The sequence below is a fragment of the Trichosurus vulpecula genome, chromosome 7, assembly GCF_011100635.1.
Source record: "Trichosurus vulpecula isolate mTriVul1 chromosome 7, mTriVul1.pri, whole genome shotgun sequence".
Lineage (NCBI taxonomy): Eukaryota > Metazoa > Chordata > Mammalia > Diprotodontia > Phalangeridae > Trichosurus > Trichosurus vulpecula.
In genome coordinates, this window is record NC_050579.1 from 9,240,036 (window position 1) to 9,266,275 (window position 26,240).

General features: G+C 42.9%; 1 protein-coding gene across 2 annotated transcripts in view; it reads left to right on the forward strand.

The window, feature by feature from the left end:
• The window catches only part of LOC118856161 (UDP-glucuronosyltransferase 1A1-like), a 59,774-nt gene that overhangs the window by 18,022 nt on the left and 15,512 nt on the right, over positions 1–26,240 (forward strand). The window contains exon 1 of one of the 2 annotated variants that reach the window (XM_036766286.1): positions 13,139–14,035. The exons of the other annotated variant lie outside the window; for it this stretch is intronic. Within the exon in view, the coding sequence (XP_036622181.1) occupies positions 13,172–14,035 (864 nt within the window). The 5' untranslated portion in view covers positions 13,139–13,171. Of the gene's footprint in view, positions 1–13,138; positions 14,036–26,240 lie in introns of those variants that run through there. 2 annotated transcript variants of the gene reach the window in all.

Here is a 26,240-nt window from a genome sequence, read left to right on the forward strand (position 1 = left end):
TTTTCTTCCAAAGCCCTTCTACCTCCAAGTAGAGATCTTACACCTTGCAATACCCTAGCCAAGGGTATCAGCAAGACAATAATCACAATATAGATGATAATTGTCAAAATGCCTGTGTGGTTCTGTATCACAAAATAGACAGGACTCTCCACATAGAAGGTAAAAGACGTAAACCATTTATTCAGACACCAAATAACCAGTTCCCAAAACCAATAAGTCCACAACATCACAGCAGAGAAGCCTCCACCCCACAACCTTCCAACCCCTGCTGGCGCCTTGCCTCCAACACAGCTATCACATGTCTGCCCTCTTTCCCTCAGCTCTAACTGTCGTAACTGGTCTCTCAGCATTTCCTGTGCCACAATTTGCTTTTCCTCTCAGCAAGCTCCTCCCACCACACGCGACTTAGTCTTCCTGTGATATAAGCAGGTCACATGACCTATTAATGGGTGGGAAAGTTCTTCAAATGTAAATTGCTATTACACCTATCAAATCACACCTTGATTGTTGGGTGGGGATCTGTATTACACAATTTTAGGAGGACATTGGTCAACAAGCTTGAGATCTTCCAAAAAGAAGAAAGTAATGAGAGCCTTGACTAGGTTGAAGGTTCTGTGAGTGGAGAAAGGGCAAAAGATATGACAGATGATATAAACATAGACTCAATAAGTGATGGGAAGTGACTGGCGAAAGGGGATAAAGGACAGAAAAGACGATACCCAAGGTTAGCAGTCCAAGTGCTTGGAAGCCTGGGGGTGCCATCAACAGAGATGGAAAGGTTTGGGTGAAGAAGAATGAATGGGAAGTTGGGGAAAATAGACTGATATGCGTTTCAACTACAATGCCAATTCAATTCACTAAACACTTGTTGGGAAATGATTTAAGACAGAGAAGGAGTGTGGCAGAGACGGTAGAGGGGGGTCTGTGAAGTGAGGAAGCTGAGGGTTCAAGTCTTCCTCTAACCCAATGATTTACACATCAGGGCTTCTTTCTGAAGAAGGCAGAAATATTAGTATAAGCAGACAGGAAGGGTAGGAGACAATAGAGTCTATGACGACATCATCTTCTCTTTCTGATACATAAGCAGGTATGATCTGACACACACTGTAGACTAGGGAGAGCAAGGTAGAAGGAGTTCTGAGAAAGGAGAGGGGGATCTGCTCCCTTAGGCCTTTAAAACTAATTCAAACTCTTGTGAAAATCAATGCTGAAAACTAAATATGTTAAATAAATTTAAAAAAAAGAAACAAAAACAAAAACTAAATATCAGATGACTGAAGAGGCCTTGGGGTCTTCCAAGAATGAAACGCAGATAGAAAGACAAAGAGGAAGCTAGAGAAAAAGGCTAAGAATCAGAGAGTGCAGAAATGGGAGAGAAAAATCCAAGGAAGAGGCAGGGGACACCAGTGTCCAGTGCAGCAGAAAAGTCAGGTCAGACTAAAACAGAAACCACATCATAAGTGAGTAAGTAACAAGTCAGAAGGAGGATATTCAGTCTGGTGCAGACCACTCATTAATGGAAAATTGGCAGATGAGGGAGGGGAAGAAAGTGGGCAATGAGAGTGGGCATCCAAGTTGCTGGGAGTCTTTCTCTTCTCCTGGCTTTAGTTTTCTCTGCTGTACAATGGGGAGATTGGATGAGATAACTTCTAAATTCCCCTCCACCTCAAAATTTGGAGGCTGTAATCCTGACATACAAGTGTTGTCAAGGCAGTTTTGCTCAGAGTATGTTTTAGGGCCAAAGGAGGAGAGAACAATGGAGAGGGAGTGAAAGAGATTGACATTTCTTTTAATGAATAATCTAAGGAAGTAAATTGATCATATATATGAAGAACCAAAAGTCCAATCTCTCTTGGAATTGCCTCTTGCCTCATGAAATTTATTGCTTTCATAACCCCACGTATATAAGGCAGAGTGTTATCAAAACTGCAAGGTTGTGAGAAGGAACAGAGAAGAGTTTAGAGACCCTGTTTTCTTAGGGATCCTGGATGTTGCAGAGATGGCCACAGGGTTCTGTCCTCAGCCCTGGGCTCTGGTGGGGCTGTCTCTCTGTGCTGCCTGCCTGGGGTTTGTCAAAGGGGGAGACTGCTGGTGATCCACTTTGATGGCAGCCATTGTCTCAGCATATGTCAAGTAGTCAAGAGCTCAGCCTGAGAGGCCATGAAACTGTTGTCCTGGCATCTGAGCTGTGTTTTTATGTCAGGGAAGGAAAGTACTACACTTTGAGGAGCTTTCCAGTCACATTCAGCAAGGACAGTTTTGAAGAATTAGTGGCATCTGATTTCCAATTGATACTTGACCCAAAATCTTTTCTGAAGAGAGTTTTTGACATTGCTATACTCCTTAAGAGTATGGCTAACACGTATTTTAGCTTTTGTACAGAATTATTCTATAACAAGGAACTGATGAGGTCCCTGGAAGAGGCCCACTATTATGTTGTTTTAACTGATCCTGCTAATCCCTGTGGAGCCATTGTGGCACTGTATCTGTCCATTCCAGCTGTTTATTTCTTGAGAGGACTCCCCTGTGGTTTAGATACTCAAAGCACTCAATGCCCAGACCCATCTTCCTATGTCCCTAGATGGGCCACAGAAAACACAGACCAGATGACCTTCATACAGCGGGTCAAGAATATTCTATATCATTTGCCCTATAACCTGTTGTGCCACATGTACATGAAACCCTATGGAAACCTGGCTTCAGAACTCCTTCAGAGAGAAATGAGTATAGTAGATGTTCTGAGTCATGCTTCTGTGTGGCTTGTGAGGACAGAATTTATAATGGATTACCCTGAACCCATCACGCCAAACATGGTCTTCACTGGGGGCATCAACTGTACCAGTGCCAAGGAGCTCTCTCAGGTTGCTATGTAATTCCTTAGCTAACATTGCAGGTGCCTCCCAGTGGGTGAATTAGAGCATCTTGTTTCTAAGAGGAAATTGGGCTACATCTTACTGGTTTTCTTTGCACTTTTTATAAGATTTCTTTGTGTTTTTATTGTTTGTACTTCTCCAGTCTTTCAGGTAATTAGGAATCAGGGGCACTGTTTCTGCCACTGACCAACTATGTGGCCATGGGGAAAGGAGTCTGACTTCTTTGAGGTTGATTTTCCTCTTTAGTCAGTTAAGAAGTTGTAATACACAGTCTTGTGCTTCTTAACTGAGTCTTTGGGTCTTTGGTCAGAAGCTCACAGACTCATAGGTTGGAGGGACCTCAGAGACCATCTATTCCCTCCCATGATTTTACAAATGGTGAAAGGCAACTTAGTTTAGGTAATGGAACACTGGACTTGAAATCGTAAACACTTGGATTCAAACATTTTTTCACTCTATGATGCTGGAGAAGCCACATATTGGACACAGATGACCTATCTCTGGACATCAGTTACACCAACTGAAAAATGAGAAGACTCAGTGATTTTTTAAGGTCTCTTCAAGTTCTCGGTCTATGAGCCTATAGAATTGAGGGCAGCTATGTAGTACAGTGGATAGAGTGCCGGGTGATAAGGGCCTTGACTAGTTTGGAGGCTCTGTGAGTGGCGAAAAGGCAAAACATATGACATATGATCTGAACATAGATTCAATAAGACATGAGAAGTGACTGGAGACTAGGGGGTGAAGGACAGGAAAGACCCAACCCAAGGTTGTGAATCCAGGTGACTGGCAGGCTGGTGGTGCTATCATCAGAGATGGAAGGTTTGGGTGAAGAGGAATAGGAAGTTGGGGAAAATAGATTAATTTGTTTTTCAATTGTAATGTTCATTCAATTCACTAAACACTTGTTGGGAAATGATTTAAGACAGAAAGGCAGTGTGGCCATGGAGTCAGGAAGATGAGTATTCAAGCCTTCCTCAGACCCAATGAACTGCACATCAGGGCCTGTTTCTGAGCAAGAAGGCAAACATGTTAGTATGAACATATAGGAAGAGTAGGAAACACTCGGGTCCTATCACCACACTATCTTCTCTTTATGATACATAAGCAGGTGTGGTCTGACAAGCACTGTAGACTTTGGGAGACATGGGACATAGTGGCATCAATCTTGTCACCAGAGGGAAATGATTAACCAATGAACTTCTTATCATGCCATGACCCTGATGAAAGGTTTCTTTTTTATCAGTACTCCAGATTCTTTGGAGTGGGAACTCTTTGTCCTAAACAGTTGGCAATTCCTCCTTCACTCTTAACCTTAGATAATGGTTTCAGGCACTGAGGCATTAAGTGAGAGGCCCATATGAACTGCAGCCTACCTGCCAGTCATTGTGCTGGGCTCTGAGCACACAGGAAGGCAAAAACCACCCCTGCCCTTTAGAAGCAGACACTCTAATGGGAGCAGACAGTGTACAAATAATGAGGCATGTTCAAGACATATGCATTTCACAGAAGGTAATAGGTGAGAGGAAAAATCCATAGCTGGGGAGAAGAGGGAAAGCCTCCTGAAGGAGGTGAAGTGTGAACCGAGACCTGAAGGATGCCAGGAAAGCCAAGGTTCTACCAGAGAGACCTGCCAGGAAATAGTGATGAAGACTCTGCTCTGCCCCATCCCATCAGGCTTTGGGGAGAGGGGGGAGGGGAAGGCCATCCACTAAAAACAGCTGCAATGGGCTCTTTACTGATGAAAACTGATGTGGAATCCTCTTCCTTTTGGAAGGGACACAGGGGTTATTATTCCCAAGGTCTCATCTCATGGAAGGGTTGGACAAACACTTTCCAAACATCATTTCCTAGCAAGCTCCCTTCGTGGTTCATCCATCTACTTCTGAAGGACCATTGAGTGACATGCCTGAACCATGTGAATGGCAACAGAATCTAGAAGGTCATTAGAGTGCTGTATGTGCGTGTGTGAAGGAGACAGGGAGTAGGGGGAGAAAGAGATAGAGAGAGAGAGAGAGAGAGAGAGAGAGAGAGAGAGAGAAATAGAGAGAATATGAGAGAGTGCAGGGAGGATGTGAACAGCCATTCACACACATAGGAACACAGAAATAATGTATTCTATGACATATTATTACAGTATAGAAAACATTATTATCACATACATGCCAATAATGTTTATTGTAATATGGAATAAGAGAAAGAGATCTAAACTGAGGGACAGGAGACCCGAGTCTGAATCTACATTCTGCTACTTGTGTGTCCTTTGTACCTCAACATCTTAGCCTGGAGTGCCGCTGGAAGGCCTGGGGCATGGCCTCCCAGCAACCAAGGAACAAGGGGAAGGGGAGAGATTCATCTTCTCTTTTATTGACTCATTTTCTCTTCTTTTTACTAAAGCCAATAATGAGGCAAATCAGAAAAGTCATACAATTAATCTTCCCTAAGTTGTGACAGGAGAGGGAAGAGGTCTCAGAGCAGGAGAGGGATGATTCTGTTCTATCCTGCTCTATCAGATCAGATCTTGATTGCTGAGTGGGGATCTCGATTACCAAGTGATAGAAGGTTATTGGTCAACAAGGTTGAGATCTTCCAAAAAGAGGAAAGTAACGAGAGCCTTGACTAGGTTGGAGACTCTGTGAGTGGAGAAAAGGCAAGAGATATGACAGATGATATAAACTTAGACTCAATAAGTCGTGGCAAGTGAATGGAGACAGGGGATGAAGAACAGGAAAGACCAAACTCAAGATTCTCAATCCAAGTGCCTGGAAGCCCATCAACAGAGATGGAAAGGTTTGGGTGAAGAAGATTGGGAAGTTGGGGGAAATAGACTGATATTTATTTCAATGCCAATAAAATTCACCAAACACTTGTTGGGAAGCGATTTAAGACAGAGATGAAGTGTGCCAGAAATGGTAGAGGGGAGTCTGTGAAGTGAGGAAGCTGAGGGTTCAAGTCTTGCTCGACCCAATGAATTACACATCTGACCAAGAAAGCAGAAATGTTAATATGAGCAGGCAGGAAGGGTAGGAGACACTCGGGTCCTATGACCACGTATGACCATCTTCTTCTTATGATACTTAAACAGGAATGATCTGACACACACTATAGACTAGGGAGAGCAAGGTAGGAGTTCTGAGAAAGGAGAGGGGGATCTGCTCCCTTAGGCCTTTAAAACTGAATATCAGATGACTGAAGAGGCCTTGGGGTCTTCCAAGAATGAAACGCAGATAGAAAGACAAAGAGGAAGCTAGAGAAAAAGGCTAAGAATCAGAGAGTGCAGAAATGGGAGAGAAAAATCCAAGGAAGAGGCAGGGGACACCAGTGTCCAGTGCAGCAGAAAAGTCAGGTCAGACTAAAACAGAAACCACATCATAAGTGAGTAAGTAACAAGTCAGAAGGAGGATATTCAGTCTGGTGCAGACCACTCATTAATGGAAAATTGGCAGATGAGGGAGGGGAAGAAAGTGGGCAATGAGAGTGGGCATCCAAGTTGCTGGGAGTCTTTCTCTTCTCCTGGCTTTAGTTTTCTCTGCTGTACAATGGGGAGATTGGATGAGATGACTTCTAAATTCCCCTCCACCTCAAAATTTGGAGGCTGTAATCCTGACATACAAGTGTTGTCAAGGCAGTTTTGCTCAGAGTATGTTTTAGGGCCAAAGGAGGAGAGAACAATGGAGAGGGAGTGAAAGAGATTGACATTTCTTTTAATGAATAATCTAAGGAAGTAAATTGATCATATATATATGAAGAACCAAAAGTCCAATCTCTCTTGGAATTGCCTCTTGCCTCATGAAATTTATTGCTTTCATAACCCCACGTATATAAGGCAGAGTGTTGTCAAAACTGTAAGGTTGTGAGAAGGAACAGAGAAGAGTTTAGAGACCCTGTTTTCTTAGGGATCCTGGATGTGCAGAGATGGCCACAGGGTTCTGTCCTCAGCCCTGTGCTCTGGTGGGGCTGTCTCTCTGTGCTGCCTGCCTGGGGTTTGTCAAAGGGGGAGACTGCTGGTGATCCACTTTGATGGCAGCCATTGTCTCAGCATACGTGAAGTAGTCAAGAGCTCAGCCTGAGAGGCCATGAAACTGTTGTCCTGGCATCTGAGCTGTCTTTTTATGTCAGGGAAGGATAGTACTACACTTTGAGGAGCTTTCCAGTCACATTCAGCAAGGACAGTTTTGAAGAATTAGTGGCATCTGATTTCCAATTGATACTTGACCCAAAACCTTTTCTGAAGAGAGTTTTTGACATTGCTATACTCCTTAAGAGTATGGCTAACATGTATTTTAGCTTTTGTACAGACTTATTCCATAACCAGGAACTGATAAAGTTCCTGGCAGATCCTCACTATGATGCCATTTTAACCAATCCCAGTATTCCCTGTGGAGCCATTGTGGCATTGTATCTGTCCATTCCAGCTGTTTATTTCTTGAGAGGACTCCCCTGTGGTTTAGATACTGAAAGCACTCAATGCCCAGACCCATCTTCCTATGTCCCCAGATAGGCCACAGAAAACACAGACCAGATGACATTCTTACAGCAAGCAAAGAACATTCTATATCCATTGGTCGAGAACATAGCATGCCATGTCACCATGAAACCCTATGGAAACCTGGCTTCAGAACCCGTTCAGAGAGACATGAGTATAGTGGATGTTCTGAGCCATGGATCTGTGTGGCTTGCGAGGGCAGATTTTGTGATGGATTACCCTAAACCCATCATGCCAAACACGGTCTTCATTGGGAGCATCAACTGTGCCAGTACCAAGCAGCTCTCTGGGGATGGTATGTGATGCATTAGCTAACACTGCAGGTTCCACTCAGTGGGTTAATTAGATGTCCTTGTTTCTAAGAGAAAATCTGGCTACATTTTAATTAGTCCCCAAAACTTTGGAGACCTAGAGTTTGCCAACAAGATTGTCTTATAAGGTTTGTGACATTTTATGAATCAGGCAGAACTGTGGGGTTGGTTTGAGGGAGACGGATAGTTCTGAGGGGTTTTGTTTACATTTTTGCTAGGATTTCTTTTTGTTGTCACTCCCTATAGTTCTTCATGCTTTCAGGTCCTTAGGAATCAGGAGACCTGATTCTACCAAAGACTAACTGTGTGGTCACAGCACTTGTCAGTTTATTTTCCTCTTTAGTCAGTTAAAGATGTAATACAAAGTCTTGCACTTCTTCAATGAGCCTTTGGGACATTGATCATAGGCTTGGAGACCCATAGGTTGAAAGGACCTCACAGATCTTCTAGTCCCTCCCCTCCTTTTACAAACAGTGAGAGGCAACCTGGTTTGGTGGAGAGAACACTGTACTTGAAGTCATTAACACTTGGGTTCAAACATTTTCTCACTCTATGATGCTGGGGAAGCCACTTACTGGACAGAGATGCCAGCTCTCTGGACATCAGGTTCATCATCTGAGAAACGAGAAGACTCAGAGATTACCTAAGGTCTCCTCAGTTTCTCAATCTATGAACCTACAGAATAGAGGGCAGCTACATAGCACAGTGGATAGAGTGCTAGGTGATGAGAGCATTGACTGGGTTGGAGGCTCTGGGAGTGGAGAAAAGGCAAGAGATTTGACAGATGATGTGAACATAGACTCAAGAAGACATGAGAAGTGACTGGAGATGGGGTGGGGGGTGGAGGGAAGGAGAGGAACTACCCAACCCAAGGCTGTGAATCCAGGTGGCTGGCAGGCTCGGCGCGCTATCAACAAAGATGGAAGGCTTTGGGTGAAGAGGACTGGGACCTTGGTGGAAATAGACTGATTTGTGTTTTAGTTGCAATGCCAACTCAATTCACTAAACACTTGTAAAGAAACGATTTGAGAAAGAGAGGCAGTGTGGCCTAGAGGATAGATAGGTGGCCTTGGAGTCAGGAAGTTGAGGGTTCAAGTCTTCCTCTAAGCCAATGAATTATACAATGGGCCCTGTTTCCAACCTAGAAGGCAGAAATGTTAGCATGAGCAGACAGGATGAGTAGGAGACACGTGGATTCTATGACCACGTCATCTTCTCTTTACGATATGTAAGCAGGTACGATCTGCCAACACACTGTAGACTTTGGAAGATATGGGAGATAGTGGCAGCCATCTTGTGGCCACAGGGAAATGATTAACCAATGAACTTCTTATCATGCCATGACCCCAATGGTTTCTTTTTTTAAATCAGTTCTCCAGATTTCTTTAGGGTGGGAACTCCCTTCTCCTAAACCTCCTAAATTGTTGGCAATTCCTCCTTTACTCTTAGCCTTAGATAGCTGTTATAGGCACTGAGCCATTAAATGACAGGCCCTTATGAGCTGCAGCCTACCTGCCAGTCATTGTGCTGGGCTCTGAGCACACAGGAAGGCAAAAACCACCCCTGCCCTTTAGAACCAGACGCTCTAATGGGAGCAGACAGCGTACAAATAATGAGGCACATCCAAGACAGATGTAGCTGACGGATTATAATGGGAGAGAGAAAGAATTTATAGCTGGGGGCCAGAGGAAATCCTCCTGAAGTAGGTGAAGTGTGAACTGAGACCTGAGGGATGCCAGGAAAGCCAAGTTTCTACCAGAGAGACCTGCAGGCAATAGTGATGAAGACTCTGCTCTGCCCTATCCCATCAGGCTCTGGGGGAGGGAGGCCAGCCCCTGGACAGCTGCACTGTGCTCTTTGACTCATGGAAACTGATGGGGAGTCCTCTTCATTCAGAAACAGACAGGGTGGTCATTATGACCAATGGCTCAGCTCTTTGACTTGTTGAACAAAAACTTTCCAAATATTATTTTCTAACAAACCCGCTCTACAGTTCATCCATCTACTTCTGAAGGCCCATTGAGTGACATGCCTGAACCATGTGAAAGGCCACAGAGGCTGGATGATCAGAGTGGAGATTTTGTGTGTTTGTGTGTGTGTGTGTGTGTGTGTGTGTGTGTGTTTAAGAGAGAGAAAGAAAGAGTAATAGTGAGACAAAGAGAATGTGTGTTTGTGTGTGTATGTGAGTGTGTGTGTGTGTGTAAGAGAAAGAAAGAGTAATAGAGAGAGAATGTGTTTGTGTGCTTGCGTGTGTGTGTGTGTGTGTGTGTGTGTGTGTGTGGGAGAGAGAGAGAGAGAGAAGAAAGAGAGAAAGAGAGAGAATATGTGAGAGATTAGGTAGGGCGGGGGTGTAAATAGCCATGCACACACATAATGTTTTCTATGACATATTATCACAGTATTACAATTAATATCACATATTTATCAATTATTTTTATTACAACATGGAATAAGAGAAAGAGAGCTAAATTGAGAGACAGGAGATACGAGTTTGAATCCGCATTCTGCTACTTGTGTGTCCTTGGGGCCTCAGCATCTTAGCCTGGAGAGCATCTGGAAGGGCCTGGCATCCCAGGAAGGAAAAGGAGAGATTCAACTTCCCTTTTACTGACTCCTTTTTACTAAAGCCAATAATGGGACAGCCCAGAAAGCTCATGCAATCAATCTTCCCTAGGTTCTGTTAAGAGAGAGAAGAGGTCTCAGACTAGGGGAGGGATGGTTCTGTTCTATCCTGTCCCATCAGACCACGTCTGGGCTGTTGGCTGGACTTCTGGGTGACATAGCTTTAGGAGGGCATTGGTCAACAAGTTCAAGATCTTCCAGAAAAAGGCAGCCAGAATGAGGAAGGGCCTCAAGGTAAGGCCACAGAAGTGCCAGTGGAAGGAGCTGAGCAGCCAGAACTGGATGCCAGAGCACTCAGAGGGCATATGAGGTATCCTGAGGAGATCAAGGTTGTCAAGTGAAAGAGGCATTGGGTATCATCTGCCTGGCCCCAGTGGACATGGCCAAAAGGAATGGGTGGAAGAGGACACTTTAGGCTTGAATATTTTTAGCTGTGACAATGAGAGCTTTCCCAACGTTGACCACACTGACTCAGCAGGCAATGTTTTCTCTGAAGCCCAGTGTCTCAAATTCTCAGAGCCTATATGCTACCTGTCAATCAACAAACATTTATTAAGCATCTGGCATGTGCCACACTCTGTGCTGTTCATGTATGGCTGAGACTATCTGGCTACTCAGTTTCCTTCAAACTTTGAAATTCTACTAACCTTGTGGCCAAAGATACAGCCTCAGGTCCAAGCCAACTAACTTCTAGAATGAAAGATACGGGCGAGAAAGGGAGGCAGGAAAGGATGGTGTTGGGCAGAAAACTGAACTTCCCATGGGAGAAAAGGAGGAAGGGAACACAGATTAGCCCAAGAGAGGGCTAGGGAAACTTCATGGATGGGGGAGCTATTTTTTTCCTTGAGGAAATTGTGGCTAAGTAACTTGCCCAGGGTCACACAGCTAGTAGTTGTCAAGTTTGTGAGGCCAGATTTGAACTCAGGTTCTCCTGACTCCAGGGTCAATCCTGTATCCACAGTGCCACCCAGCTGGCCCAAGGAGAGCCTTTAAATGAGGAAATTCTCGCTCTTAATGTAGGCTGGCAACTTCTCTGGAATTTAGCAGAAGCTACATAGAACACTGAGGTTCAAAAAAGTGTCTAGGCAGCCAGAAGAAGGAGGTTTCAGAGACAGGACTCATTTGCTAGATCAGAGGCAGGCTCTAACCGCTTCTCTGCATTGCCACTGGTAGAAAAAAGAGACTAAGGACGTCTTTAGCTGCCAGCACATGATGTTTAGGAATTCTGTGCTTTTCCACAAGCCTGCAGAAGTTGCTCGTCGAAGCACAATTGAGGGGCCATGTTTATCTGGATTTCCTGGTCCCCAAACTCCCTCTTTGTACATGCTTTGTGTCTGCTCATGGGCCCACATGTCCGATTTGTCAGTAGAGTGTGAGCTTCATGAATGTAGGGATGCTTGTCTTTTTGTGTTTCTGCGCCCAACATGTCACCTAATAGATTGGACATAGTAGGTACTTGGCAAATGCTTTGTTGAAGCATATTGAATGACAAAAAGCTAGAGGCCTTAGACCACAGACTAATTAGAAGGCTTCTACAATTGTCCAGGGCAGGTAAGGTGATAAGATCCTTGACTAGGTTGGAGGCTCTGTGAATGGAGATATGACAGATGATATGAATATAGACTCAATAAAACATGGAAAGTGACTGGAGACTGGGATTGAAGGAGAGGAAAGATCCAACCCAAAGTTATGAATCCAGGTGACTGGAAGACTGAGGGTGCCATCAACAGAGAAGGAAGGTTTAGGTGAAGAGGAGTTGGGAAGTTGGGGGAGATGGACCGATATTTGTTCCAACTGCAATGCCAATTGAATTCAGCAAACACTTGTAGAGAAATGATTTAAAACAGAGAGGCACTGTGGCAGAGATTATAGGAGGACTGTCATGGAGTGAGGAAGGTGAGGATCCAAGTCTTCCTCTGACCCAATGAATTATACATCAGGGTCCATTTCTGACCAAGAGGGCAGAAATGCTACTATGAGCAGACAGGAAGGGTAGGAATATTTGGGTCCTATGACCAGGTCATCTTCTCTTTACGATACATAAGTAGGTATGATCTGATACACAATGTAGACTTGGGAGAGCACATTACAAGGAGTTCTGAGAAAGGAGAGGGGGATCCTCTCCCTTAGGACCTTATAACTGAACATCAGATGGCTTAAGAGGCCTTGGGGTCTTCCAGGAATGAAACTCATATAGAAAGACAAAGAGAAAGCTAGAGAGGAAGGAGGAGAATCGGAGAGTGCAGAAAATGGGAGAGAAATCCAAGAAAGAAGCAGGGGACCCCAGTGTCCAGGCAGCAGAAAAGTCAGGTCAGATGGGAACAGAAACTACATCATAAGAGTAAGTAAGAAGTCAGGAGAAGGAAACTCAATGTGGTGCAGACCACTCGCTAATGGGAAAATGGGCAGAAAAAGGAGGAGAAGATAGTCGGCAATGAGAGTGGGCAGACAAGTACTGGGAAAATCTTTCCCTTTTGTTGGCTTTAGTTTTCTCTTCTGTAAAATGGGGAGATTGGCTGAGATGACTTCAAAATCCCCCTGCACCCTGAAATTTGGAGGCTGTAATCCTGACATACAAGTGTTGTCAAGGCAATATTGCTCTGAGTATGTTTTAGGTGCAGAGGAGGAGATAACAATGGAGAGGGAGAGAGAGAGATTGACATTCCTTTAATGATTAATCTAAGGAAGTAAATCAATCACATAAATGAAGAACCAAAAGTCCAATCTCTCTTCCAATTAGTTTTTGCCTCATGAAATTTATTGCTTCCATGACCAAATAAATATATGGCACAGAGTTGTGAAAACTGCCAGATTGTGAAAAGGAACAGAGCAAAGTTTACCAATTCTCCTCTTTCTGAGAGATCCCAGACATTGCAAAGATGGCCACAGGGCTCAGACCTTGGCCGTGGACTCTGGTGGGTCTGGCTTTCTTTGCTGCTTCTCTGGGCTTTGTCAAAGGGGGGAAACTTCTGGTGATCCCCGTGGATGGAAGCCACTGGCTCAGCATGCGTGAAGTGGTCCAGGAGCTCAGTCTTAGAGGCCATCAAAGTGTTGTCCTGGCACCAGAGCTGTCCATGCACATCAAGGAAGGACAATACTACACTTTGAAGACCTTTCCAGTCACTTTCAGCAGGGACCTTTTCCAGAAGATCATGGACCGTGCTACCAATAACGCATTTGACCCAGAACCTTTCCTGAAGAGACTTTTTGATATGATTACAAACTTGAAGAATGGCGCTGATATGTATCTTAGCTTCTGTAGAGACTTAGTCTACAACAAGGAACTGATGAAGTCCCTGGAAGAAGCCCACTATGATGCCGTTTTAACCGATCCTATTATTCCCTGTGGAGCCCTTCTGGCACAATATCTGTCAATTCCAGCTGTTTATTTCTTGAGAGCAGTCCCCTGTGGTTTAGATGCTGAAAGCACTCAGTGCCCAGACCCATCTTCCTATATCCCCAGAATGGGCACCAAAAACACAGACCAGATGGCATTCCTACAGCGGGTAAAGAACAGTCTATACCCTTTGCCCCTTAATATGATGTGCAATATAGTTTATTCACCATTTGAAAACCTGGCTTCAGAACTCCTTCAGAGAGACATGAATATAGTGGATGTTCTCAGCTATGGATCTATATGGCTTATGAGGTCAGACTTTGTGATGGATTACCCTAAACCCATCATGCCAAACATGGTCTTCATTGGGGGCATCAACTGTGCCAATGCCAAGCAGCTCTCTCAGGTTGGTATGTGATGCATTAGCCAACATTGCATGTGCCACCCAGTGGGTTAATTAGATGGCCCTGTTTCTAAGAGAAAATCTGACTACATTTTTAATTAGTCCCCAAACTTTTGGTGTCCCAGGGTGCACCAGGAAAAAGATTGCCTCATAAGGTTTGTGACATTTTCTGGACAAGGCAGAACTATGGGGTTGGATTGAGGATATGTATTAAGGGTTTTGTTTGCATTTTTGCCATGATTTCTTTGTGTTCTCATTGTCTCTAGTTCTCTAGTCTTTCAGGTCATTAGGAATCAGGAGATCTGGCCATGGGTAAAGAGGACTGACTTTGCAGTTTATTTTTATCATTAGTCAATTAAAGAAGATGTAACACACAGACTTGGGCTTCTTTAATGAGTCTTTCAATCTTTGGTCATTGGCTCACAGGCTCATGGATTGAAGGGACCTCACAGACCATCTAGTTTCTCTCCTCACTTTACAAAAAGTGAGAGGCAACCAGGTTTGGTAGATAGAACACTGCACTTGAAGTCATGAAGACTTGGGTTTTCTCACTCTGTGAGTCTGGGGAAGCCACTTACTGGACAGAGATGCCCACTCTTTGGGCTTCAGTTTCATCATTTGAAAGTGAGAAGACTCAGTGACTTCTAAGGTCTCTTCAATTTCTAAATCTATAAGCCAAAAGAGAGCACAGTGGATAAAGTGCCAGGTGATGAAGGTCTTGACTAGGCTGGAGGCTCTGTGACTGGAGAAAATGCAAGAGATATGAATATAGATTCAATAAAACTTGGGAAGTGACTGGAGACTGGGGTTGAGGGAGAGGAAAGACCCAACCCAAGGTTGTGAATCCAGGTGACTGGAAGCCTACGGGTGCCATCAACAGAGATGGAAGGTTTGAGTGAAGATGAGTGGGAAGACAGACTGATTTGTGTTTCAATTGCAATGCCAATTCAATAAACACTTGTGGAGAAATGATTTAAGACAGAGAGGCAATGTGACAGAGATGATAGAGGGGAGGCTATGGAGTGAGGAAGATGAGGGTTCAAATCTTCTCTGATCCAGTCAGTTACGCATCGGGGCCTGTTTCTGACCAAGTAGGTAGAAATGACAGTATGAGCAGACATGAAGGGTAGGAGATACTTGGTTCCTATGACCACATCATCTTCTCTTTCTGGTACATAAGCAGATAGGATCTGATATTGACTGTAGACTTGGGAGAGCAGATTACAAAGAGTTCTGAGAAAGGACAGAAAAGCAGACAAAAAGCCAAAGAGGAAGCTAGAGAGGAAGGAGGAGAATCAGAGCAGTGCAGAAAATAGAGAGAATAATCCAAGAAAGGCAGAGGGGACACTAGCCTCCAGTGCAGCAGAAAAAGTCAAGTCAGAAACCACATTATTAAGTTAAAAGTCAGCAGGAGGAAATTTAGTCTGGGGTTGACGACTCGCTAGTGGGAAATGGGCAGAAAATGGAGAAGAAGAAAGTTGCTAATGAAAGTGGGCAACCAAGTTTCTGGGAAAGTCTTTCCCTTGGCTCGGCCTCAACTTTCACTTCTGTACAATGGTGGGATTCGATGAGATGACTTCTAGATCCTCTTCCCCCTTGGAACTGAGAGGATGTGATCCTGATGTACAAGTGTTGTCAAGACAGTTTTGCTCTGAGCATGTTTTGGTCCAGAGGAAGAGAGAACAAGGGAGAGGGAGAGAGTGGTATTGACATTTCTTTTAATGTTTAATCTAAGAAAGTCAACCAGTCATATAGGTTAAATCTCTCTTAAAATTATGTTTTGCCTTATGCAATTTATTGCTTCCATGACAAAAACAAATAAAAGGAACAGGACTGTCAAAACTGCCAGGTTCTTGCAGGGAACAGAGGAGAGTCTACAGCTCCTGCTCTTTCTGAGGGATCTTGGATGTTGTAGAGATGGCCACAGGGCTCCAACCTTGGTCCTGGGCTTTAGTGGGGCTGGCTCTCTGTGCTGCATGCCTGGGCTTTGCCAAAGGGGGGAAGCTGCTGGTGATACCCATGGATGGCAGCCACTGGCTCAGCATGCGTGAAGTGGTCCAGAAGCTCAGTCTGAGAGGTCACGAAAGTGTTGTCCTGGCACCAGAGCTGTCCTTGCATATCAGGGAAGGGCAGTACTACTCTTTCAGGACCTTTCCAGTCACTTTCAGCAAGGACCTTTTCCACGAGATGATGCACAATAATTTCCAGAAGATCTTTGACCCAGAACCTTTCCTGAAGAGACTTTCTGATATGATTACAGGCCTGAAGAATGCCAGCGACATGTACCTTGGCTTTTGTAAGGAGTTATTCTATAACAAGGACCTGATGAAGTCCCTGGAAGAGGCCCACTATGATGCCATTTTAACTGATCCTATTACTCCCTGTGGAGCCCTTCTGGCACAGTTTCTGTCTGTTCCAGCTGTTTATTTTCTGCGAGGACTCCCTTGTAGTTTAGATACTGAAAGTGCTCAGTGCCCAGACCCATCTTCCTATATCCCCAGACTGGCCACGGAAAACACAGACCGGATGACATTCCTACAGCGGGTAAAGAACATTCTATCCCATTTGCTCCAGAAGTGGGTGTGCCATATTCTATATTCACCTTTTGAAAGCTTGGCTTCAGAACTCCTTCAGAGAGACATAAGTATGGTGGATGTTCTGAGCCATGGTTCTGTGTGGCTTGTGAGGACAGACTTTGTGATGGATTACCCTAAACCCATAATGCCGAACATGGTCTTCATTGGGGGCATCAACTGTGCCAGTGCCAAGCAGCTCTCTCAGGTTGGTATGTGATGTTAGCCAACATGGCAAGTGCCACCCAGTGGGCTAATTCGAGCATCTTTTTAAAAGAAAACATGACTGTATACTTCATTAGGCACAAAAATATAAGATAGTATATGGCGGTCCCATAAATCGTTATAAGCTCTGTAGAAATAAATTAGAGGTGATGGTTGAGATGGGAATAGTTTGCCTGCAAACAGCTTTTTGAAGGGGTTTCTTTGTTTTTCATTGATTATACTACCCAGGTCTTTTGTGCGATATGAAATCAGGAGACCTGCATCTGGTCCAGTATCTGCTACTGTCTAGCTATGTGACCTTAGACAAGTGAATTTACTTTGCCAAGTCAGACCTCTCTGCTTGCACAAGAGATCCCATTCCATCCTGCCTTCTCCAGCATCTTCACTCTTACTAATCTTCCAGTTTTTCCTGGCTATTGGCTATTTCCCTATTGCCTACAAACATGCCCATCTCTCCCCCTTCTTCAAAAGATCCACATTTCATCAATCAATCCTTGGTAATTATTGTCCTGTGCCACTCTGAGTTTCTTGTGGCTAAACTACTTGAGAAGGTCATCCACAACATGAGTCTCCACTTTCTTTCTCTCACTAATTTCTTAACTCTCCAGTTTGGATTTTCACTGCATCTTTCAACCCAAACTGCCCCCTACAGAGTTACCAATGATCTCATAATGGCCAAATCCAATGGACTTTTCTCAGTCCTCATTCTTCTTGATCTCTCTGCAGTCTTGGACATCATCACTCCCCTTCTCCTCCTTCCTGCTCTCTGGTTCTCCTCCCCACCTCACTGTACCTTCTCAGTCTCCTTTGATGGATCACTGTCCAGGTCATGCCCTCTTACCATGAGTGTCCCATGATTCTTGTCCTGAGCCCTCTTCTCCTATTCTATTTCACCTGATGATCTCACCATTTCCCACGGTTCCAAATATTATCTCTATGCTGATGATTCTCAGATTTTCCAGTCTTAACCTCTCTACTGATCTCTAGTCTCACATCTCTAACTGCCTTTTGGACATATCAGACTGGATTCTTACAGAAGTCCTTAAGTCAGCATTCCCAAACTGAATGCCCTCTGTCTCTCCAAACCATCTTCTCCTCCTGGCTTTCCTGTTACTCTCAAGGACAGTACCATCCTCCCATTCTCCAGACTCATAGCTCAGGTGTTTCCTTGACTGCTCACTCTCTTTCACCCCTCCCCATTCTATATGGCTTATGATAAGTCCTATTTATTTTGTCTCTACAATTTTTCTCCTCCTATATTGCCTTGCTAGTATCTCTCCCCTTCTCTCCTGTGACACCAGCCTCACCCTATGGTAGGCCTTCCTCACCTCACTTCACCCCTGGACTCTTGCCATAGCCTAATGGTTGGACTCCTTGCTACAAGTCTGTCCCCACTCCAGTCCATCCTTTTCTCAGCTGTCAAGCTTATCTCCCTAAAGGGCAGGTGGGACCATATCACCACCACCACCATCCCTATGCAGTAAAGACCAGTGGCTATCTATTCCAAGATAAAATAAAAATCCTCTGGTCTTCAAAGACCTTTCTCACCTGTGTTCTCCCCTCCCTTTTCCAGCCTTCTTATACCTTACACCCCTCCCCATGACTCTTCAACCCAGAGACATCAGCCTCTCTGCTCTTCCTCCAACAAGGTGCCCTATCTCCTGACTTCCTCTTCACTGACTCACTCCATGCCAGGAGTGCCCCCCTGCTCAGCTTACTGCCTTCCACCTGCTGATTATTTCCAATGTATCTTGTCTCATTTATGTATAGTTGTTTGTACATCATCTCTCCCATGAGACAGTGAGCTCATTGAGGGCAGGGACTGTGTTTTGGCTTTCTTTGTATATCTAGCACTTTGCACAGTTGAAAAAGACCTTCATGATACCAGGACATACATTCTTAAAGAGAGCAGACTCAGTCACACCAATCCAGGTCCTCTGGGCTCAGGCCAAAAGGCCCACAGGAGTCTGGAGCTAGGAAGGGAGGCCATTTGGCATAAGCAGGAATACAGCTTGGAGGTGAGTCATACCTCAGCCACTAAGTCAACCCCACACTGGCGTTCACATTTCCTCTTCTGTAAACTGAGTCTATAGGACTCAATGACCTCCTCACCTCCCACCCACCTCTGAAGGCCTATGACCTTAAGTGAGGTGGACATTCAGTTGGTCAATTGCTATCTTGGTTTGCCTGACCTCAGGAAGAGAGTGCCATTATTATTTTAAAGCTAAGGACCCCAATCTCCTTTGTGTGCTTAAAGGGAAGGATCCAGTTTTGTTTTCAAATGATGGTATCCACCCAACCTGCTAGTGCAGGTCCTTCCCTGGTGCTGCCTTCACCTCCACCATTCACCAGTCTCCATCATGGTGGCATACTTCCTCCCCAGGCTTGGTGAGAGAACAACTATGACAATAACAAATAGCTCACACCACAAAGCACTTTATAGACACTATCTCATTGGATCCTCACAACATTATGTCAGGAGGGTGTGATAATTATCTCCATTTGCACAAGTGGAAACTAAGGCTGAGATAGGTGAAAAGATTTGCTCAACCTAGTAATTGTCCAACCTTGGCCTCCTGACCCAGGTCCCAGCATCCAGTCCAAGTGCACCATATCCCCCACCTCAGCCTCTGGCTGGATGAGACCTGGGAGATGGTGGCAGCCATCTTGTGGCCAGAGGCAAATGATTAACCAATGAACTTTTTATCACCTCATGACCCTGATGAAAGGTCTCTTGGTTGCTGAGTATTTTTTTATCAATACTAGTATATCCTTTGGGGTGGGAACTCCCTCAGTCTAAATAGTTGGCAATTCCTCCTTCACTCTTGGCCTTAGATAACTGTTTCAGGCACTGATGCACTAAGTGACAGGCTACCTGCCAGGCACTGTGCTGGGCTCTGGAACACACAGCAAAAACCATCCCTGCCCTTTAGAAACAGACACTCTAATGGGAGAAGACAGTGCAAGTAATGAGGCACATTTAGAATATGTGCAGTTGGTGGAATGTAATGGGAGAGAGGAAGAATTCATAGCTGGGGAGTAGAGGAAAGCCTTCTGAGGGAGGTGATATGTGAACTGAGACCTGAGTGATGCCAGGAAAGCCAAGGTTCTACCAGAGAGACCTGCCAGGCAATAGTGATGAAGAGTCTGCTCTGCACCATCCTATCAGGCTGTGGGGGACAGAGGCCAGCCCCTGGAGAGCTGCACTGGGCTCCTTGACTCATGGAAACTGATAGGGAATCCTCTTCATTCAGAAAGGGACCCAGTGGTCATTATTCCCAAGAGCTTGTGTCATTGGTTTGTTGGATATTTTCCAAATGTCATTTCTCTACAGTGAGACAGCTATTGTATTGAGATAGTATTGTTTTGATCATATGGGCACTTTTAATTAATTTCTGCCCTCACAAAGCTTATATTTGGTTAGGGAGATATATAAGTGCAGACAATATGCAAAAAAGGAGGGGAAGAATACTCCCACCCATGCAGACAATAATGGGATTGGACAGATCATAACTGGTGGGGGCAGGGGGGAGATCAGAAAAGGCTTCTTGAGTATCCTGGAGATTCAAAGAACCACACAGCAAGAATAGTTTGTAATGTGACTGTGTGTATGTGTTGTGATCACTGTTATTGGGAAAGAATATCTACATGGATATGATCATACATTGAGAAAATCTATGGCAGTGTGGGGGTGGAAAGCTGTGGTGCAGCACGCCTGCCATCTTTGCCTAGCTTGGCAGGAGAGGGCACTTAGAAACCCCAGCACCTTCGCCACTCTAGCTTTTAAAAGTAAATGCCTTGTTATATGTAGTTTATCTTTTATCAGTAAGGGCAGTCATGGTTCTGGGCTAAACGTTAACTTGCTATACAGATCAGTTGGAGGTACGAAGACAGATAATTACAGATCAAAGCTCTTTGGTCTAGAGAGAAGTAGCTTGTAGCAAATGGCAAACTAAGGGAGAGATGACTGCTCAATATTCCAGCACTCTGGAACTCTTTCTTTGGGTACTCTGCTTGGGGATGGCTGAGGGGGGCAGGTTGCTAGTGATTCTAGTGGATGGCAGCCACTGGCTCAGTAGGCATGGGGCCTTTCAGAAGCTGCAGGTCAGAGGATATGAAATTGCGGTAGTTGCCCCTGAAGTGACTGCTCTTATCCAAGAAGCCACATTTTATGACCTCAGACGGTATCCAGTGCACTTCCAGAAGGAGGATCAGGAGGCCAGCTTTCAATTAATTAAAAATGATCCCTTCCAGAAATTCACAGTCTGGGAGACCTTTTCTAGAACAATAGAGAGGATGAAAAATAGCTCCGATTTGCTTTTTACTGCCTCTTCCCACTTGGTCTACAATAAGGAGTGGATGACCCACCTTGAAGCTACATCCTTTGATGTTGTCTTGACTAATCCATTCCTTCTCTGTGGCCCAATTGTAGCCCATTACCTCTCTCCGCCTGCTGTCTACTTCATGCCCAGAATGCCATGTAGTCTTGACTTGGTCAGCACTTGACTTGGTCAGGTGACCCAATCCCTTCTCTTATAACCCAAGAACCTTCTCTGGCAACACAGATCAGATGACGTTGGGGCAGCATGTGAAAAACATGCTGCTCACTGAAGCCCAGGCCTTTCTTTGTGACTTTGTCTATTCTCCATGAGTGTCTTGCTTCTGAACTCCTTAAGAAAGACGTGACCATTGCGGACCTTCTGGGCTATAGATCGATTTGGCTGTTGAAAAGTGACTTTGTGAAAGAGTATTGCAAGCCAGTCATGTCCAACATTGTTTTCATTGGGGGCGTAAATTTTGTTTATAAAAAGCCATTGTCTCCAGTGGGTATTGAAGCAAATGGACTCCCTTTCTTTTGAGCTTCTCAATCAATCAAGTATTTTTTCCAGTGTCAGCTACAAGCCCAGTGCTTTATTGGACACTCAACATACCAATACAAAAATGAGAGAGTCCCTGACCTCAAGAAGCTTATAGACTTCTCAGTAGATGGAGCATATTCACAGGATACTTATAGAAAATAAAGAAATACAGTATAATTTTCAGTGTGGGGATCATTAGTGGCCCAAAGAATGAATGGGGGGAATCCAGTGAGGTAGAATTTAAGCTGAATCTTCAACAGAGGGTGAGCAGGGTGATCTAATATGTGTAGGTAAAGATAAAAAGAAATCCAGGCACAGAGGACATACTGTACAAAGTGATGGAAGCAGAAGAGGAGATGCCCTGTCTGTGCCACTGTATGCCAGCATAGTATGGCATGTGCCAGTCTGACCTTGAGTAGCTCTATTGGATTGATTGTTAGCATTTTCTGCAATAACATCTCACACACGTATCCTGCTTTTTTCATTTTCAAAGCACTCACACTTAATTATCATCTCCCTTGCTTCTTGCCATAGTCCTGACAGGTCACCAGATACAATCATTGATATTTTACACATCTGCCAACCAAGCCTTAGAGAAGGGCAATGACCTGTCCAGGTGCTCAAAGCTAGTCAATGGCAGAACAAAGGCAAGAATCATGATCCAATGTTCTCCCTCCAATCCCCTGCTCCCATATGCTATTTTTCCCTTGGGGATAAATTTTCTGACTTGACTGATGAATTGGCATACTCCTCTTTAGTGTGTTGAGTGCATTTAAGTTAAGCTCATTAAGACAACAGCAGGCAAACTGGATAATTTACGTTATAGAAAATTAAATGTTTTCTATAAAAAACCCAATATAGTAAAAATGAGAAGGGAAGAGGTAACAGAAAAAATCTTTACAACAAGTTTCTCTGAAAAAGGTGTCAAATCAAAGCCATATGAGGAACTGATTTAAATTAATAAGATTAGAAGCTAGTCCCTAAAGGATATGAACAGGCAATTTTCAAAGGAAGAAGTCTAAATAATCAACAATCATATGAAAATGCCTTAAATCACTAATGATTAGAGAAATGTAAATTCAAACATCTCTAACATTCTAATTTCCACTATCAGGATGACAAAGATGACAAAAAGGAAGAGTATACAAATGCGGAAGAGTTTGTCAGAAAACAGGAAAGCACTATAATCCAGAAAGTTACCAAATTGTGCAGATTCCTTGACCCATCTATACCATTACCAGGCCCACACTCCAAAGAAATTAAAGAAAGGGGAAAATGGCTATCTACAAAAAATTTTAGAACAGTCCTTTTCATGTTAGCCCCAAATTGGAAATTAAGAGAATGTCCTCTTAGTGGGGAATGGCCAAGGCTGGGCAGGAGTCCGCTTCTACCAGTCACCTGCCCCTGGGAACATGTAAACAAATGGTGGTATGTGAATGTAATGGAATATGATTGTGCCATAAGAAATGATGAAATGAAGAATTTCAGAGGAAAGTGGGAAGACCTTTATGGGATAATGCAGAGTGAAGTGAACAGAATTAGGAGAAGGCTTTATATAATGTAGCAACATCACTAAGGAAAAACTTTGAAAGACTTTTGTGACACTTGTCAACACAATGATGAAACACAAGTCCAAAAAAAAAAGATGACATATTTATCTTGCCTCCTGCCACAGAAAGGTCATGAACATAAAATGCAGAAGGATTCATACTTTTCAGACATGACTAGTGTAAGAATTTGCTTTGCCTGGACGGTGTATCTATGCACTGAGAGTTTTATTTTAGTTTATTTTTCAAATTGGCTTAACATGGGGTTAGAAAGAAGAACAGATTAACAAAAAATATTTGTTACATGAAAAGTAAAAATAGCAAATTGTTTTTAAATACCGCAAGATAATGTGCAGCAAATGTTGTATTTGAGCCTTACACTCCTACTCCAAATACAGTAAATACTTCCCACTATACCATACTGCTTTCTGGATCATATAGGCGGTACCTATGTCATGGGGTTGTGTGTGAGAATCAAATGAGATGGTGAACGAAAATTGTTTTGTAAAACTAAGAGAATTACATCTCTGTTAGCTGTTATTGTGAGGAGTGGGTCAGAGCTGATGGATCATTACTAAGTTGTGAATGGTGTAATGTGGAGGTGTCAATAGTTGACCCAGATGAGTATATGGACCAAGTTCTGGGCAGCCCATATTTTTCCATTAGTGCTTGGCTCAGTGCTGGGCATGGAGGGAGAACTCAATAAGTATTGTTGACTCGTATTAAGTAAACAGGAACTAGGGGCCAATCCAAGGAGAAATCTACGGTATAAACGTAAACTTGGTCAGTACTCATTGTATTGGATAACTTTGGAAGTCCGCTCCAAAGCTGATCCTTTGGCATTCCTATGCCAAAGTTTCTTGCCACAAAGAAATGAATGCAAGAGATTGTTCTGAGCTATTCGAAGAAATGAATCTCGAGAAGTTGGAGTGCATTAATCTTCTATAATCTAAATTGTCCAGTTTGTCTTCTGTCACCTTCTCTATCACTTTAGCTATGGATTATTTCCACATCCTTGTATCTCAAAGGTGATTTCTTCTTTGCTCCTCTAATTTATTTCTGATATTTATGACCTTTCGTGTTCAGATCATGTATCCATTTGGAGTTTCTCTTGGTGTATGCTGTGAGGTCTTAGTCTAAACCTAATTTCTGCCAGACTGCTGTACAGTTTTCCCAACAGGTATTCTCACAACTAAAGTCATTGGGTTTCTCAGACCCTACATTACTGTTTGATTCTGGATGTTGGATACTTAACTTGTTCCACTGATCAAGCTCTGTTTGGGTGAATTGCTGCCAAGTTTTCCTGATGATCACTACTTTGTAGTATTGTTTGAGATCTGGTACAGTTAGATCTCCTTTTTTCATTATTAAACTTGAGGTTCTTGACCTTTCATTCCTCCATGGGAATTTGGTTATTCCTTCTAACTCTACAAAATAATCTTTTGGGAGTTTGATCAATACAACGTGGAATAAGTAAATTAATTTAGGTAGTATTACCATTTTATTACATTAGCTCAACCTATGTTTCTCTAATTATTTAAGCTTGTACTTCTTCAAAGAGTGTTTTATAGTTAGATTCACATACTCCCAAATATTTCATAGCTTCTGTAGTTATTTTAGAGAATTTTCCTTTTTTTAGCTTTTCCTGCTGGATTTTGATAATGCTGGATAATGATTTACATGGATCTATTTTATATGCTCAAAACCTTGCTGATTTTTTTTTACTATTTCAATTAATTTTTTGTTGACTCTCTAGGGTTCTCTATGTACATCATCACATCATCTATAAAAGTGATAAATTTCTTTCTTCTTTGCCCAAGCTAATTGCCCCAATTTCTTTTTCTTGTCTTATTGCTATAACTATCATTTCTACCACTATGATATACAGCAGTAGTGATAATGAGCATCTTTTCTATACTCCTATGCTTCTAGGAAAGGATTCTAACTTTTCTCCATATCACAATGTTTGCTTTTTGATTTAGCTAAATTCTGTTGACTATATTAAGAAAAAGTTGATTTATTCCTATAATTTATAGAGATTTTTACTAGAAATGAAAGTTGAATTTTGTCAAAAGTCCTCCCAGAATCTATTTATACAATCATATGGGTTTTATAATTTATATCATTAACAGGGTTAATATTTGTTAATATTTATAATATTCCTTATGTTGAATGAATACTGGTGTCCTGGTATAATATTGTTACAATGTACAATCTTTATTACATGTTATAGTAGACAACTTGCTATTTTTTTGCATCAATGTCGAGTAAGGATATTAGTCTATACTTTTCTTTCTTAGTTTTATCTATCTCTGTTTTAGGTACCAAGACCACATTTGCATTATAGAAAGAGATTGGAAAGTTGTCTTCCTTTCTTATTATTTCAAACAGTTAGGCTATAATGAAATTAATTTTTTCTTTGAATGTTTGATAAATTCATTTTAAAAATCCATCTGTTTCTAAAATTTTTTGCCCTCTGGAAGTTCAGTTATGTCATTCAATTTCTTTTTCTGACACTGAGTGTTTTAAATATTCTATTCTTTTGTCAGTCTGAACATTTTATATTTTTTAAGAATTCATTTACTTTCACTAAGTTATCAGTTTGGTTAGCACATAATTAGGCAAAATAAGTTCTGATAATTTCCTCTATTTCCTCTTTAATTGTTATAAGTTCTCATTTTCCATTTTGGACGTGGAAATATTTGGTTTTCCTATCTATTTTTAATCAAGTCAGAAGTTTATTTTACTATTTTTTAAAAGTAATCAATTTAATTCTGTGAGAACTAACCCTGACAGACTTTGCTCTTCTCAGCAACACAAGGTGCAAAGACAATTCCAAAGGACTCATGATGGAGAATGCTATCTACATCCAGAGAAAGAACTATGAAGTATGACTGCAGATTGAGGCATATTTTATGTTCGCCTTTTTTCCCCCTTTTTTTTCTCTCTTTTTGTTTTTGGGTTTTTTGGGGGGGGTTCTGTTTCTTCTTTCTCATGATTCATT